Genomic DNA, 17,092 nt, shown 5'->3' with positions numbered 1-17,092 from the left:
ACTTAATGGCCAATTGGGGCCAAGCTGTGTCGGACTCTGGAGAGTCACAGGTTTTCATTATTATCTTCTGTAAGTATCCTTTCTCTATTCTTTAGTATAGTTTAGTATAGTATTCATTAATATAATATAGATCATAAAATAATTAATTAGCCTTCTAAGAGCATGGAGTCAGATTCATCATTCCTTCCTTCCTTCCAATGACAGAGGTCCCAGAAAACACAACAAGTGTCTGTCTGCTTGCACATATTAATGTTCTTTTCATTTAAAATCATACCTGAAAAGCAAAACAGGTTTTTTTTCACACTAAATTGTTTTAGAAGAGCAATAAAAACCATAACAGAGGCTTTCAGAAGGCAGTCCCTGACAGCAGCAGGAATCTCTCCACTGACCGTTGACATTCACCAGAACAAGATTGCAAAATACATCAGTGATCTGCAACATGTCAAGCAAAAATATGTGGCAGAAGCAGCAGACAAACCAGCCCCTCCCACCACAGTCTGCAAGACTAAAACCACCCAACAATGAAACTTATTTTGTGACCTATCTCCAAACTGGTGGAAACACAGTGGATGAATCACCCCTCACAGCTGAACAAACCACAAGTACAGAGCAGTAAGGAGTGTCACTGCTCTAGCAAAATGCCACAGCATTTTTCCCAACCACTGAGCTTATGTTGCAGATATAGACAGGGAATGGGAGCAAAGACTGAAGAGTTCAGGCTCACACAACAAAAGGAGAGAACACCAATAATGTGGAACCAGAATGAAATAATGCAAACCAAGACAGACCAAAAGGATGTTAGGGGAGCAGGCAAGAATTCGAAGAGAGTACAGACACAAATCAGTGCATGGTCTGACCCCAGGGCATCGTTTGGAGTTTTGATGGAACATTAGACAATGCTCTCAGGCACACAGTGGAATTCTTGGGGCTTTTTGCAGGGCCAGGAGTTGGACTTTGATGGTCCTTGTGGGTCCCATCCAACTCAGGATATTCTACAATTCTAAGATTTAACACAAAACAGTGTCTGGACTAGGAAAATGGATGGAAATGGCCCTGCAGAGTACCCTACTGCTGAGTGCCTGCACACAAAGATTTACAAATTCCTGACACATCCCCATCAGGTATCAACCATTCCCTAGACAGGCATGAGGGAAAGCCATGGCCACTGCCTGCAGAAAGGAGTCAATCAGAAAAATGCACACAGTGGCTCAGGACCAAAACTTTAATCCCAACAGAGGAAATGCAGAAGACTCGCCTTGATTTCTTTTATTTTTGCCATCTGCCATGAAATGAAAATTGCCAGAAGATGGAGGGTCTCTGCAATCCTTCTCCCAATCCTGCAGACAGTAGGGTCAGGTATTTAAACATGAAAAGCTTCTGTTTTCACATTGCAACCTAGATGGTTGATATTCTAGATCCTAGGTGATATTCTAGATTTTAGGTGATATTCTGGATTCCAGCTGATATTCTAGATTCTGGGTGATATTCTGGTTCAAGGATCTAGTTCATGAAGACAGAGCCAGGACCAGGTGAGGTCTTTAAGTAAAATAGTCAAAGCTGCCCTTGGCCCTGGCAATTCCATTCAATGCAGTCACCAGCAGCAACAAACTCTATATCCTTCACCTGAGGAATGGGACACAACAAGGGGCCCTGATTATGTCTGGCTTCTTGATCACATCTGTAAAGTAGCAGCACTTTAAAATGCCCAGTTTGGTACTGATCATCTCCTCTAAAATCTGGTATTTTTAAAATACAACCACAGTAACACTAACTATGTGCTAGATACCTCACAAAACCAAAGTACTGATCATGAGAAATGTGAGAGAAGATTGAATAATATTTCAATTTGAAAACTATTGTTCAGTGTCTGCATGGACAGTAGTTAAAATTCTGATGTATCCAAACTCATTTTTGTTACATTGATACTAGAAGATTGCCTTCAAGAGGAGATGTGTAAACATAAAATGAAAACAGCAGCCTCATTTTGCAGAAAACAAAGAGACTTGTGTGTGATCCTAGCTGCCCAACACAGAAGTGCTAATATAAACAAAGCCCCTTTGCAAGTTTAGCTTATCAAAATAACCAAGCACCTCCAAAGGAGACACCTACAAAATGGAAGACAATAAGCAAAGCATACTTTGAGGCATGAAAAATAGCATGAATATGAAAAGCCCTGCTTGTTGCCAGATCCAGATTCTATGAATTTTAAACTATTGTACATCTAGTAAGAGGATGCATATGCAATTTTTAAATTGTTTAGAGGAGGCCTGTGTTTATGGAAATGAGTTAAAGGAAGAAGTACACAAGGAAAATTTAATGAGGAGCTGGAATTTGGAATTTATAGGGTAATTAAAGATTTTGGATGAAGTTTAGACCTGAAAAGAATGAAAACTGTTTATAGAATAAAAAATATAACATGTGCATGGAAAATCTAAACCAAACCTCAGAGAATGGGATCAAGCCCTGACCTCAGAAGATTTAGCATGGAAAGATTTGGATTAAAATCAGCACTTGGCAATGCTGGGATTTTGAGTATTTAGAAAACACAGAGTGCAAAGGGCAATTAAAAGATTAAAACTTGATTCTGGTCCAGCACACAGCTCATGTTGCTTTTGTCTGTGGCTGCATAAAATCTGTGCAATGACATTAAAAATGTGCAAGGCTCCAGCCTTCTCATGCTAAAGGGTCCTTTGGGCCCACCCAGGAAGGTGTTTCAGCTTTGCCCCAGGGCACTGAGGATGAGCAGGACCACACAGACCTTTGCAAGATAATCCCAACCTTCCTGGAGGAGCAAAGAACCAGGTCACCTTGAGCTCACAGCCTCCTGCTGCTTCTCAGGAGCACAGATCCTATGGTCTGTGCAAAATAAACCCAGTGTAAGTTTCCAGGGCAGCTTTGTGTTGGTTTCTCCCTTTCTCCTAGGGTAGAATTATTAGATACACTTCTGTCAGCTTCACTGGAGAGCTGTATGAGCAGCTCTTTGCTCCTCAAGCACATACCTGGGGTGAGACTGAGTTCAATGGTTCTAATCATCTGAAAGTTTATTTAGCCCAGGTCAATTAAGTGCCCTTTTTGAGAGCCAGGAACCTCGGGAGGAAACTTGTCCTGCCTGTCTTGATTAACTACTCTAGTACAGTATAAATCAGTCTCTAGAACTACTTGTCCCTCCCATGGCCCAGAGAAGGGATCTTGAGAGCCAGTGCAGATGAGCAGCATAAGATGAAATAAATCACTGTCACCATCATATTTTCTGAAAAATCCCTTCACCAAGATATCTTCTCCTGGGAAGCTGAGAAACTTCAGAGAAAAATGAAAGCAATAATTATCTGATTAGCTTCTCCCGTGTTTTGCTGCTTTGGAATGTGGTCTGGACATTGTTTATCAACTGGTCATTGTTTGATTGGTTTCATGTGAATTGTTTTGACTTAATGACCAATCACAGTCCAGCTGTGTCAAGGCTCTGGAGAGCCACAAGTTTTTAATTAGTATCTTGTTAAGCCTTCTGTATCCTTTCTCTATTCTTTAGTACAGTTTTAATATAATATAATATAATATAATATAATATAATATAATATAATATAATATAATATAATATAATATAAGCCTTCTAAGAACATGGAATCAGATTCATCATTTCCTTCCTGCCATGGGGGACCCCAAAAATACCACAAATCTCATAGGTATAAACAATAATATCTTTACCTTCTCCTCCTTAAATTTAGATCTTTTCACTAGCAAGCATGTTTCCTTATCTATTTTCGGGGCTTTTTGCTGAAGCCATTCCAGTTTATACAGGCCCATCTTGGATTGTGGAAATGTGCAGGGAACAATATCCCCCCATTATTCACAGCAGCATTGCCATGTACACACATTGTAACACCTTATATATGCACAATAACTTCCTTATCAATACATGATAGCCTGGGTCCTGTTGTTCATTACTTTAATTCTTTCCCAAGTTTGCACTGTAGGAGCTTCTGGAATATCCTCCTGTATGTTTTTTTTCCTTCAGGATAACATCAGGTTGGCTACTGGTGATGGGCTATTTCACCACAGCTAAAAGTTAGGGAGTGAGGCAGAAGAAACGTGGGGAGGAAGATAAAGAGAATGAGGAACCAGAGGAATGCAAGCCTAGGAGCTTCTTTTGGCTCCCATAAAGGTGAAATAAACCAGCAATGGGTTGCTAATGAAGGCTGGTGGTGGACAGACTGGAAGGGGGCTTTCTTTCAAGTGACAGATGGCAACAGTGTGCTGCGACTTCCAAAGATGCAAAGCAGCAGGACCATAATGATCAAGAGAAAATAAAATGTCACCGGCCATTATTCACAAGAAAATATTTGGCATGAGGGAGATGCATAACTTGTCTCTTCAGGAACTCTTCAGGTTAGGTAATTGGTGAAGGACATGGTAGATTTTTTTGTTAAAGGGATGAAAGTGTTCCATTTCCTCATGAATTCTGAGGCGTGACGGTGCATTTGCACAGGGCATTGTCTGTTTAGAGGTAGGAGATGGAATTTCACTGTTCTCATCTGCCTTGCATCTTTAGGTTTTGCTCACCTAGCTCAAGAGAAAAAGAACTGAGCTCAAACAGATTCTAAACAAGGGTCAGTAAAAAAATAGGTATTACATAGCAAAGATTACATAGCAAAGTTGAGAACATATTTTCTGGTTACTACTTTAAAAACACTGATTATTTTTGAGCAACACCCTTTGATTAAGTCTGTCCTTAAGTCTGTCTCTGCCTGAAGCAGCAATATGGTACTTTATAAAGTACTTTAATTTTCTAACTCCTTTACATTTACCTAAAACCTTGCTTTCCATTCTGTCCTTATCCTTGCCTGTATAGGTGACCTGTGGGCCCATTCCCCAGGAATTCTGCATGGCAGGAGCTGACATTGCCCATGAACAAATGCAAAGTGTCTTTACAAATTGGCACAAGTCCCCATCACAGATGCCATGGCAGCGCCAAGCACCTCTGCATGCAGGTATTCATGCTAATAGCAATAGTGAACACCACCACAAACCTGAAAATGGATTTCTTTTGGAGGAAAATTTTGCAAAAAAAGAGAAGCAATGGGAAATTGGATCAGCCTGAACTGTAGCTAATTGTCAGAAAGAGATTAGCACAGTGCTAGGATGAGCTTGACATTGGGGAATTAATTTAGATAGTTTTTTTATTAAAAATTAATTAGATTTTTAATAAAAAATTTTAATAATTTTTTATTATAAATTAATTAGATAGTTTAAGGGTTTTCCCCTGTTTTTCTTTGTTGGTTATATTAGTAAGTATGCATATATTTGCATGATTACCATTATTGTTTTTAATCCTTCCATCAGAATGGTGGTAACACAGTCACAGATTTGTAAGAGTGGGCTCATTAGGATAAACAGATGGAAAAGAAGCCAGAGACTATGAAGTAGGATATCTGGAATGCTTTGAGACATCACATCAGTTTTCTTCCACTCCTTCTTGGGGTTTCATTACACAAGCAGTCTTGATGAATGGCTTCTCTGTGAGATCTAATGAGGGCACATGTGACTGACTCCTTGTTGTCTTAGAGCCTACATGGCCTCCCTCCACTGAATGGGAAGGTGCCTCTATACCCTTTGGACCAGGAAGATCCTTAAATCCACACAGACAGATGATGATAATAAGAAAGCTAAAATTATTTTGTTCCAAAACCTTTGCACTCGTATTAAATAATTATGGCATCAGTAGGGACCTAATTTTGGGAGCTGCTCCTGCCTGGGGGTGGGACAGGCCTGGGCTGTCACCTTCCCTTGGGGGTCCCCATGATCCTTGTCCCTATCCCCAGGGAACTTCAGGCCTGGCTGCATTGGGATAGTCAGACCCTTGCTCTGTTCTTGTGCTGTGGCTCTGTGTGTGCTCAGAATGTGAATGTTTACATTCAGTCATTGCTTCTACTAATAGGCCTAATCTTGTGGGTTTTACATTTAATGAGCAGTCCTACTTTGAGTGCAATCTGATTGATAAAATATTCAATTTGTGCTTATTAGCTCTAGGTGAATGTCAGGCTCTGTATGCTGGATTAAAACTCTTGGCTATTAACATTTACCTCTCCAGTTAGCATTCACTGCTAATCATGACACATTTCAGTCATGGCTGATGCCACTGTGGAATGCAGGGACAGAGCAGACAACCTGCTGAGACACCTTGCAGCAGTTTTCCCCTAGAGGAAAGCCTGGCATGCAGCTTATGCTCATTTAATTGTGCAGTATTTCAAAATCACTGATGTGCTTTCACAATTTCTGCACTGATTGCATGAGGGAAATTTGAAGCTGTGTAAAATGTATGTTTAGCAAGGTATTTAAATCTGCCTGTCTTCTGCAACATCAGTATCCAGCAAGCACAAAGGCACTAAGCAGGAGAACAGCATGGCTTGGTTGCAGATGAGGGAGGTGTCAAGCCATGTTCATCCCTCCTTTGAGGGATTCTCCACCAGGGATGAAGGGCAAGCACCAGATTCACTGGGGGCCTGAGAGCACCAAGGCTCAGGGAATGCTCAGGTTACATCAGGACAGTGGTGGAAAAGGGTGGGAGGAGGATGAACACCCAGGGATCACTGACAGGGACCTGGCACAGTGGGAGTTTGCATTCAGACCAGGAATTTAGAAGAATTCCTGGCTTCAATCACACCCCTGCCCCTGAAGCAGGTGCTAATATAGTCTGCAGGTAACAGAGGAATCCATTTGGATGCTTTGACTGAAGATGATGTTAACATCCATTTACTTGCCAGCAGGAAATTTCAGAGATGTGAACCAGCTTGTTCTGAAGAAGACATTTTCCCCCTGAACATATTGAAGAAAAACTGTAACACATAAACAACAAAAAACTGTTTTTTTAAAGTGCACTACTATTTAAGGAGTAAAAACTGAGAGGATGTGTAATTTAAAAAGCTGTACAGTGGTTTTACCAGTCACTGACCAGTGATGAATCATGTGCCTAAATTCTACCTCTTAACACTTTTAAAATGTGGAGATCTTTGGCTTTGACTCCTACTCCATCAACTTTCCACTAAGTCCTCAAAATTTAGTCCCTGGCTGTCAGTACATTTTCTACCAGACACCATAGCTATTATGCCATTTAATTGCCACAGTGTCAGAGAACCTAAGAAAATTTATGACAACAATGTATTTTATCTCAGGCAAGCTCTAGTCTGATGTGAGAAAAGGTAGAGGCTCTCAGCTGCTGTGTTTTCACAGAAAGTTTGCTTTGCTTTTAACATCATGAATTCATTCAAAGGATAATATGGCAAAATCCAGGCACAACATACTTTATCTATTTAATTAGTTAGAACAACATGAGAGAAGTAATGGGACCATAAAAACAAGAAAACAAGAAACTGAATCCTAACAGGGATTAGATGTGAGGGTTCCAGACCAAAAAAAAAAAGAAAGAAAAAGAAAAAAATATCTTTATGCCATCAGAGGCTTTATTAGAGTTAGGTACACCATTCTGCTCATACCTGTTGAAAACAGATACTTTTGGACTGGGATCTGTGTATAAAATTGTTATTAGGATCAGCAAAGGTGTATCCCAATATTTGAGGATCCTGAAGTGCTTGACAAGCATCACAACATTGCAAAGAGAAAAGCAAAGAGGGGAAAGCAGAACCTGTTTAAATGTACCATGGTGTGCTAGTTTTTGTGCTGGCTGGAGTTACCATCACACTTCAGAAGCAGAAGCTACTGAGATGAAAAAAAAGGACCTTTGAACCAGACTTATTGCAGGAGAAAGGAGGGAAAAAACACCAGCCTGGCTTTGGGAGAGGTTTGGCCTGCTCTAGACAGTGCTGGATTTATTCACTAGCAGGATTATGGAATGTGTCCATGAACATACAGAAACAGACTTAATGACACAGATGTTTGCTCTGTTGTGTCTAAACAGGAGCCCTTGGAGGGCTTTGTGCCTTCATAGGTCCTCTGCCACATACCCTCAAATGCAGGCAACACAGCCTTCTGTTTCAAACACACCTATGAAAAAATAAATAAAAAAAATATATTGATTCTTAGAGCCACAAGAGACAAAAACCAGAAGAACCAGAAGAATCCCAGGAAGAAGTGATATATATTGGGAACATTAAGAGGTTGTGGCACCTGGCATTAAATACATAAATATAACCATAGCTACCCTTGACAAGAGTCCATAAAATTACCAATTTCTGCTTTTGGAATAGCCTTCCCCAGTTTTGAGTGTTTCATATGGGATTTGAAATGTCTCTGCAACCATTATTTCTGATAATTTGATGATTGTGTCTCTCTCAGGATAAAGAAGTTTTGGAATTTGATTTAATCAGACAGATTCTTTCAATCAGAGTAAAAATATGTATTTCTATCTTTATTCTATTTCCCGTCCCTTTAATTTTCTTCCCTCCCATTTTGCCTAAAATTGCAGGACTGTACCCTTTTTAGTCAATATTTGTGACTTCCATCACATTCCCTGTCTCTGGACCCCATAAACTCTCACCTGAGGTATTATGGAAGAGGGACAGGGAGCCCTCTCCAGACTCTTATGGGCTGCTTTCTGCAATGTACAGCTCTGGGACATGCAGAATGACAGAAACTGAAGTGTCTGGCTCAGAGGATGTCCTGGAGCTGGGAACCTTCTGCCTGGAGTCTGCTGGGTGTGTGTCGCTATAGGACATGAAATAAAACTATGAGGACACCCAACTCTCTGAGGTAAAAAGGAGGGAAGTTTAATTTCTGACTTTAACATTTATAGATTTCCAAAAGTGACAGTGGATTGGAGGATGACAGTGCTACTTCTCCAATGGACACTGGACAAACCAACAGTCTATCAAAAGTTTCTCCTCCATAAAAGAATGCAAACCAATAAGTTATTTACATAAAGTGCATGAGAAAGGTCGTTACAAGAATGTAAACGATCAAGATTCAAGAAGATACAAGAATGTCATCAGAAGGCTTAGAAAAACTTGAAGAAACAGGGCAACAGGTGTGGGAGATCAGGTATGACTGAAACAACTGCTGGATGGGATCCCTACAGATACATCAGACCAAACTTATTTCCATGCTTTGAGCATCCCCAAACCCAGTTCTCCTGGTGCCACCCTCAGTAAAACAGAAACCTGAGCAGTGGAAGGCCCTGCGGGGTGTGTAGGGGACCAGCCTAAAGCATCCCAGCGGGTTTGACGACGCTGTTGCTTCTGGATGAGCCCTGTGGGTCTGTGATCCTCTTGGGGGTCACCCTCAGCTCTGTGTTCTGAGGCCGGTCTGCAGGAGCACTGATACATCTCAGAGTCCCCACCTCGGCAGCCACAGCCACTCCAGGGTGGCTGCAGAAGCGAATTCCAACAGAACCAAGCAGAGAGCCCGCACTGCTGCGCCTTGGGAGCCGCGCTGCTCCACCAGAGCCGAATTCCCTGCCCAGCCCGTGCAGGGAGACCGGAGAGACCTCCCCGGCAGGGCTGTCCCTGGCTGTGGGTCAGTGCCGGCACCAGGAGCACCAGCAGCAGCATCACCAGCACCAGCACCAGGAGCACCACCAGCATCACCAGCACCAGCAGCACCAGCAGCAGCACCAGCACCGGCACCACCAGCAGCACCAGCAGCAGCACCAGCACCAGCACCGGCACCACCAGCACCACCAGCAGCAGCATCCCCGGGCAGCAGCCCCGCACCGCCCGGGCCGGGTCCCGCAGCGGGGGCGGCGCCAGCGCGGGGCGGGACCGGCACAGCCCGGCCGGAGCCGCCGCGGGAGCAGCGAGCCCCGGAGCGCCATGGCCGAGAGATGCGACGTGGTCGTGGTCGGGGGCGGCATCTCAGGTGGGTGCGGGGGCGGCGGGGATGGCGGGGAGGGCACGGGGCAGAGCAGAGCGGCGGGGGATGCGCGACCCCAGCCCGGCCCGAGCGCATCCCCGCCGGCTCGGTACAAGCGGCTGGGCACAACCCCATCGGTCGGTGCCGTATGGTGCAGGCAGTGTTTTATTATTATAAGCTATTAATAATGTCAATTGTAGTGTTATTTTTCTCATGTTTTTATTTAATTTTATTTATTTTTATCGTATTTTTATTTTGTATTTTACTTTATCTTTGGTTTTATTATTATTCATTTTTATTCATTATTATTATTTTATTGATTCATCATTATTATCTTTATTCTTATTTATTTTATTATTAATTTTTCTATTATTATTTATTACCACCATTATTTATTTATGATATTTATAATATATAATTTATTATTTATTATATTGTATTTTTAGAATAAAATACTTTTTATTATAAATTTTTATTATCGTTTATATCAATTTTTATGGATATAAACTATAATTGATATAAACGATAAATTTTTTTATAGTTTATATCGATTTTTATTATAGTTTATGTCCATTACTGGTCATTTTTACTACTATTGTTCATTTTAATAAATTTTTTTAAAATTCAATTTTATTTTATAGATTTATGTTTTATTTTTCTGGTTCTTCCACTGTCCAGTCCTGGCATCCCCTGAACCTGTGCAATTTTTTCCAGTTCCCCTGGATCTTTTGGACAAGGCAGGCTGGAAGCACTCAGCATCCTCTGCACCCCATCCAGGGGTGTTAGGTAGAGGCCCTCAGTCACATGTGATTAATTTGAATCCTTGGGTGCCTTTTGTTCAGCACAGGTGGAGGCACAAAGGAAAAATGCCTGAAATCAGCTGGGTGGATAGGAAGTTTCTAGTTATCCTTTCAGCACAGGTATGGGTTTGAGAGCATGAGCAGCCTGGCAGAATGGACAGACAGCACTGGGGCCCTGGAACCTTCTTGCACTTGAGTGACAATCAGTTTTTAACCCAGTGTGGGCTAGAAAACCTCTGTGCCTGCCCACAGTGAATCTCTCCCCTGAGCACTTTGTTCTGAGATCCATGTGCCAAATAAATTGTGCATGGGCAGTAGATTTTTTTTCCCCTATGCCTTTGGCATATCAACAGTTGCTGTTTGGCCCCTTAGCATAGGGAGGTCTGGAGTGATAGCTCCTGTCCCATTGGTGATCTCCTCAGAGCACGAGGAGTGTGCACACATCACAGATCCAGCAGTATCTCCTGCCAAACCACAAACAATTACTTGAGATCTGTTACTAAATGTGATTTTGTCCATCTGTTTTTCATATGGCTTTTAATTTCCACTATTTCCTTATTATAATTCTAGGTGTCTGTTTAACCATCATGTTAAGGTGTGTAGCATGCAATTTGAATGATATACAAAACACAGATAAAAAAATCATAGGCATTATTTCCTAAGGATGATTCTCTGATAACAAACTGCTGAATAATGTTTGACTGTTTCAAGTATGTTTATACAAACAGCAAAAATTAACCAGTGCTTTTCTATAAAGCACAGTGGATTCTGAACACAGTGCTGTGGCTAATTTTTAACTTACACCGTGTGTCACAGCGAAACTCAATTAAAGTAATTAGCTCATGGCAAATGTCTGTTCATGCCTTGTAAACAAAAACATTTCCAGTGGCATGGTTTTGTACAGCAGTAGTGCTGCATTCCCTCTGTTGAATGAGTTGGAGTGAAAGAGTCAGTGTAACAGCTTTTAAACTACCCTTGTTATCCGTGGTTGCCATGGGAATATTTTCATGGCAAGCCTGCACAGCCCACTCAGGTTTTTCTGGAAGAGCATCAGGACAGAGGAGCAGTGCTGAGCTCTGGTCAATCGTGTACCTCACTCTTTGCCACCTGCAGCAAGTGGCAGGGGGAACAGTTTTCTATTTACTTCTCTTTACACTAAATACCCACCAAAATGCTCCTGCTTTGTGCTGTAGCAACTTTTCTCCTCTCTTCCCACAAAGACTGGAAAAATATACAGGCACAAAAATTGTATTGACTAAGTACCCCTCTTCAGTCCCTTTCCTATAGCTGTTGTGTGCAGCCCCTGCTCACTTCTGATTCACACTGGTCTGTACATCATTGAACTTGCAGCCAGGTGATGGAACTGTGGTTTTAGATCTCCTTACCCTGATTTAGAACCCCTGCTAACATGCACAGCTGCTGCAGAGATCTCTGCTCCTGTCCACCAGAGAGTGAAGTGTTTGATTTTTAGAATGAGGCACCCCTTGGAGAGCAGGGTTGTTGCTGCTCCGCAATTCCCGTGTGTTCCTTCAGAAAGTCTCTGGATCTGAGCTGCCTGAGGCTCTTCTGGCCCAGGCTCTGTGGCTGCTGCCTGTGAAAACAAACAGCAGAAGGCTTTTGTCACACTGAGGTGTGCTCCAGCCCCAGCAAAGCAGGGGATTGCAGAGCAAACAAAGACTTGCTGTGCCAGCAGGAGGATGCACACACACAAATAAGTGTCAGAGCTGCCCCTTGGCCATCTCCTTTCTCTTTATTTCTGCAGGTAAAGCAAGCTGTGCATTTGCAGGCTCAGTCCCTCCTTGGCAGCAGCTCTGCATGTCTTTTTATCCAGATGTAATTAGTAGGGTTTAAAGACTGAAAACTTGAAAATGAAATAACAGTGCAGAGGCCTTCACAACCCTGTGGGTCTCTGTTCTTTTATCTGAAGATGCCACTTCCTTTGCTGAATAATTTTTAGCGTTTTTTATTGTAGGTTTGATAAAAGGGAAGAATAAAACTAAGGAGCAGTTTAAATTTTATGTAATGAAAATCTACTCAAAATTAGTCTTCATTTCTTTCAAGTCAAAGTAATGGTCTGTGGCTTTTCTGAAGATGTCAGGTAATCTCAATAATATTGAGGATAATGAAGACCTTGGAGGAACAGGAGGATTTATTAAGGGTAGATTCTCTTTTATGGGTAAAACTTCAGCAAAAGCTTTTGAAATTTTTTTGCAACTGGTGCAGATTAAAAAGAAATATTGTAAAAGAAAATTTCCCAGAATCAAAAGGCATATATGAAAATGCTTAGCCACACATTGCATGCAGTATGCCTGGTACTAAAGAATATTTAGATCAGAAGCATAACAGACCCTCCTAGAGCTGGAATGTGCATTGTGACAGATTCTTCTCTTTGCTTGGAGTCTTCTCTTTTACTTTGAAGGGCTCCTCAAGCACGAGCGTCAAAACAACTATGAGAAAACTATAAAGTGACAGCATCAAACTTGTTTGTCTTCTAAATTGAGACACCAATGACTTCAAATAAAATCTTGAAATCTGCTCAGAGATTTTTTTTACAGATTTTCTCCTTTTGTTTTCAAAAGTGTCTTCTTGTCCCTGCTTTTGTCTTGGGAACTGCTTTCCTGGTTTTGTTTTCAAGTAAATGATCAGATTTTATTCTAATCTTATGCCAGTCCTACTTAAGAAAATGCTTCTCTTAAATCTCTAGTGCACAGATTTTACAATCAAAGTGAGGTTAATTGATTTTTTTTTCCTTAAAGGTGAAGTCTTTTGTTAATTATAGTGTTATTTGAAGTAATGTTTGGTGTTTTGCTGTTCACAAGCAACCTGCCATGTTCCTGTAAGCTTAGAACCAAAACATAATGTAAGATAAAGGAATTCTATTGTTATGTTGGGTTTAAAAAATATTTCCATACCTATTCTTGCATTATATTGGTGCCACTGTGTTCTCTACTCTTCTTAAGCCTCACTTTCAATTTGTGTGACAATTTAATGTGCTATATAATTACAGTAGCTCTCACTGCACCTGTGAACCACTGTCTAGTTACTTTAAAAATAAAAACATCCCAAAACATCCCAAAACAGACCAGGTGTTTTGAGGGCTATTATCTGATGGTATTCTATCTATTTAAAAACAGACTGATGCAGAGGGCAAAATTGTGTTTTAAAACAAATCTGGGATAAGTTGTAAGAAAACTATAGATGAAATACATAATATTCAGTAGATACTGAATAGATACTGAGTAGATTCAGTTGTTTCTTTTTGCCCTCGGGTAGTAAATTACAATGTCTCAATGCTCCTCCTCTGAAAAGATGGTTTACCAAACAAGACAATGTTTTTGGAGAACATTACTAGTCTGGGAGTCCTATGCTAGATGTCCATTTGGAGAAGAAAAAACCCCACAAAACCAAACTGAGGGCATGGATGAAACAGCTTTTCATGATGAACCAGGTTGGATTGGTCAGTGGGGGGACTCTGACCCTCTCCAGGGAATGTCACCCCTCTGGGATGCACTTGTGGCAAAGGGAATCCAGGATATTTTCCTGTCAGTTGGCATGATGAGGTTCTTGGTTCCCATTTTCAGTCACCTGTCTCTGTATCTGACAGCAGGAATTTATTCCTTTTGTACTCAACCTCTCATGGCTACAGCAGAAGGAGCCAGTTAGGGGGAATCTGCATTTGACTTCTGGACATTTCACAGAAAAAAACTTGGAAATGCACAGTAAACAGAACAGAAAGCACCTGCATAATGTTGTGAAATGGTTTAGTAGCCTAGGCAGCAGGGACAGCTCTTGTAATTCACTGTCTGAGACCTCCTAATTGGTCTGAGAGTTGATTTGATAAGAAGCTTTCCAGCCTACCTGCAGGAGCCATCTCATCTCACAGGGCTCAGGGTGATGCTTCATTAAGGAAAGGTTTTTCATTAGCTTATTTAACCATTATGAAAGCGTTTTGTTAAGGAAACTTCATTCAGTATGTTCAGCAAAATGTGAGAACTACCATGGAAGGAGAAAAAAGGTAAGTTAGGATGGCAAAACTTTGGGAAAGGAATTGCTGTTATTTCTATGATAGGAAATATGTTAAGCTATTAAGGGAAATAAACTTTGGGTAGGAACCAAAGTTTATGTGCAGCAGTGGGTGTTCAGGTTACAAACTGGAGAGTCTACAGGATTTTCTTATCTATGCTGCTGAATTGCCTTTTTTTGGTTTTTTTTTTTGACTAACAAGATTTTCAGGAGAGCCTGAAAGCTCTTTGTAAGGAAGTTCTGTGCATTATTTGCTTAGACAACCACCTGCAGGGGTTCTTTTAGTTGGTGAGATGTGAGAGATTGGTCTAGCACTTGACTAGAACCTAATCACACTGGAGGTGGTGAGTGGGGTTAGTCTGCACTAGGGAATTGGTTCAGATCAAGTGTGTGATGTTCTTTCTGCACTATTTTTTCACATAGACATTTCCAGCTGGTTGTCTTGGGAATCTTAGTTTCCCTGGTCAAAGATAGTGACATGGAAAGAGTGAGTATTTCAATTTGTGCACTTCTTCCTTCCATGAAGACACAGTTAAAAATTATTCACTTGGTCATCTTTGGACCAGAGATGTGCACCTGCATCCTCTACATCCATCCTCTTTGCTTTCTCCTTGCCTACTTCTCTTTCTTTCATTTTCTTGCAGCATCAAGAGGTTGGCAAAAGATCACATTCTGCATATTTATGAATCACGATTTGCTCGTTTTACTCCTTGGCACCATCAAGTCCAGGAGTTATTTTAGAGAGATGCAATTCATTGTGCTTCCCCTGCTGTAAGGAGTGATCAGTGTCAGTCTCCAGCAAGCAGCACCATGTCAGACACCACAGTGGCACAGCTCTGGGTTAAACACTGGTGCCTGTGGTCCCAGTGGCTGTGAGGAGCAGCCCTCTGCTCTGGTTCCGTCCTGGAGTTCTCAGGCTGTCTATGATGATCTCAGGAGTGTGTTGACAAGGATGCTGTAGACTGCTGGAGGTGCTCTTAGTGGTGTTTGTATGTAGTATTATCCAAAGCTGGAGAGATGTGCCAAAAAGCTGTTTATTCATGTTTGCACTGCCTAAGGAGGCAGCTTGAGCAGTGTGGGCTTACACAGCCCTGACAGTCCCAGAGGTAAACTTCCAGTGCTGCTTGTATTATTGTAAACCAGCAGAGAGTTTGCTCTGTATTTATATATCTTACACAGCAGCTAATGTCAATGAATTAGGCCTTGCACATAATTTAATCAATTCAGAAGGCTTTTCTTCTTCAGAAGTTATTATTCTGTATGTAAACAATCTGGGGGATTTTGGCACATTTCCCACTGTCACGGTTTCCTTCTCCGTAACACAACTGACAACTGTAATTAAATAGTTATGTTATTTCATGACAAAAAGCCATGTTGTCTCTCTGCCCTTTCCCAAAAGAGGAGTGTTTGCCTTTGTGTTCTGTCTGTTCTGCAGCAGTTATTTCACAGGGTGCACTGATACAGCACTGAAGTTTATCATGCTTATAAAAGTTTACTGAGCAGGGTCCTAGATTATTGAAGACCTTCCTTTGGATTTCCTTTGCTGACAGTGTGTCTTGATGTCCTTACAAACCATTTAGGGATGATTCTAAAATCAGTCATCATTCCTGAGGAATTGTAGTCATAGGAGAGTTTGGGCTATTCTCTAAAGGCCATTCTTCCAATGACCATTCTTCCAAGATCTTCTGTTCCAATGAGTAGGGACAGGTTGCTCAGAGCCCTGTCCAACCTGGCCTTGAATGTTTCCACCACTTCTCCTGTCCAACCTGTTCCAGCTTTTTACCATCCTCATTGTAAGAAATTACTTTCTTTACATCTAATCTGAATCTACTCTCTTTCAGTCTAAAATCATTATCCCTTGTCTTATTGTGACAGGCCCTACTAAGAATTTCATCCTCATCTTTCTGGTAAACCTCTTTAGGCACTGGGAGCTGTTATATGGTCTTCCCAGAGCCCTCTCTTCTCCAGGCTGGACAGCTCAAGTTCTTTCAGCCTTTCCTCATAGAAAAGGTGTTCCATCCCTTGGACCATCTTCGTGGGCGTCCTCTGCACCTGCTGCAATAGGTCCTTGTCTTTTTTGTGGTGAGGACTCCAGGGCTTCAGCCAGGCTTTGGTTTCTTGAGCACATTCCATTCATCTCATTAAAGTTTCAATCATTTAATTTTTATATCGCCATTTTTGAACTTAACATGATTTTCCTTCTGGGCTGATAACCTATTTCATCCTTGTAAACTTATGTCAGGTGTTATTATCATTGCTGCTTTGAAGGATGGTCAAAATGTGGTCATTCATCTAATCCACTGTTTTTTTTTCCCCTTGTGGACTGATTCGTGTCTAAGGTTTATAATTTTGTAATGCTGCATTATTCTTGTTTAACATTTTTTTGCTGTTTTCAGGGGTCAGTGAGGCTGCACTATAGGCCATTGGTATTTAAACCACGAATGACTAGCATTCTTCTAAATAACCCACCC

General features: G+C 41.4%; 1 protein-coding gene across 1 annotated transcript in view; it reads left to right on the top strand.

Annotated features, from left to right (window-relative positions):
* The first annotated feature begins 9,678 nt into the window (after nt 1-9,678).
* LOC136553749 (amine oxidase [flavin-containing] B-like) overlaps nt 9,679-17,092 on the top strand; it is a 52,588-nt gene continuing 45,174 nt past the window's right edge. Inside the window, exon 1 of the mRNA XM_066545501.1 lies at nt 9,679-9,804. Within this exon, the coding sequence (XP_066401598.1) occupies nt 9,759-9,804 (46 nt within the window). The 5' untranslated portion in view covers nt 9,679-9,758. The remainder of the gene's footprint in view (nt 9,805-17,092) is intronic.

This window comes from Molothrus aeneus, chromosome 2, assembly GCF_037042795.1.
Source record: "Molothrus aeneus isolate 106 chromosome 2, BPBGC_Maene_1.0, whole genome shotgun sequence".
Lineage (NCBI taxonomy): Eukaryota > Metazoa > Chordata > Aves > Passeriformes > Icteridae > Molothrus > Molothrus aeneus.
This window is presented reverse-complemented; position numbering and strand designations above follow the sequence as displayed.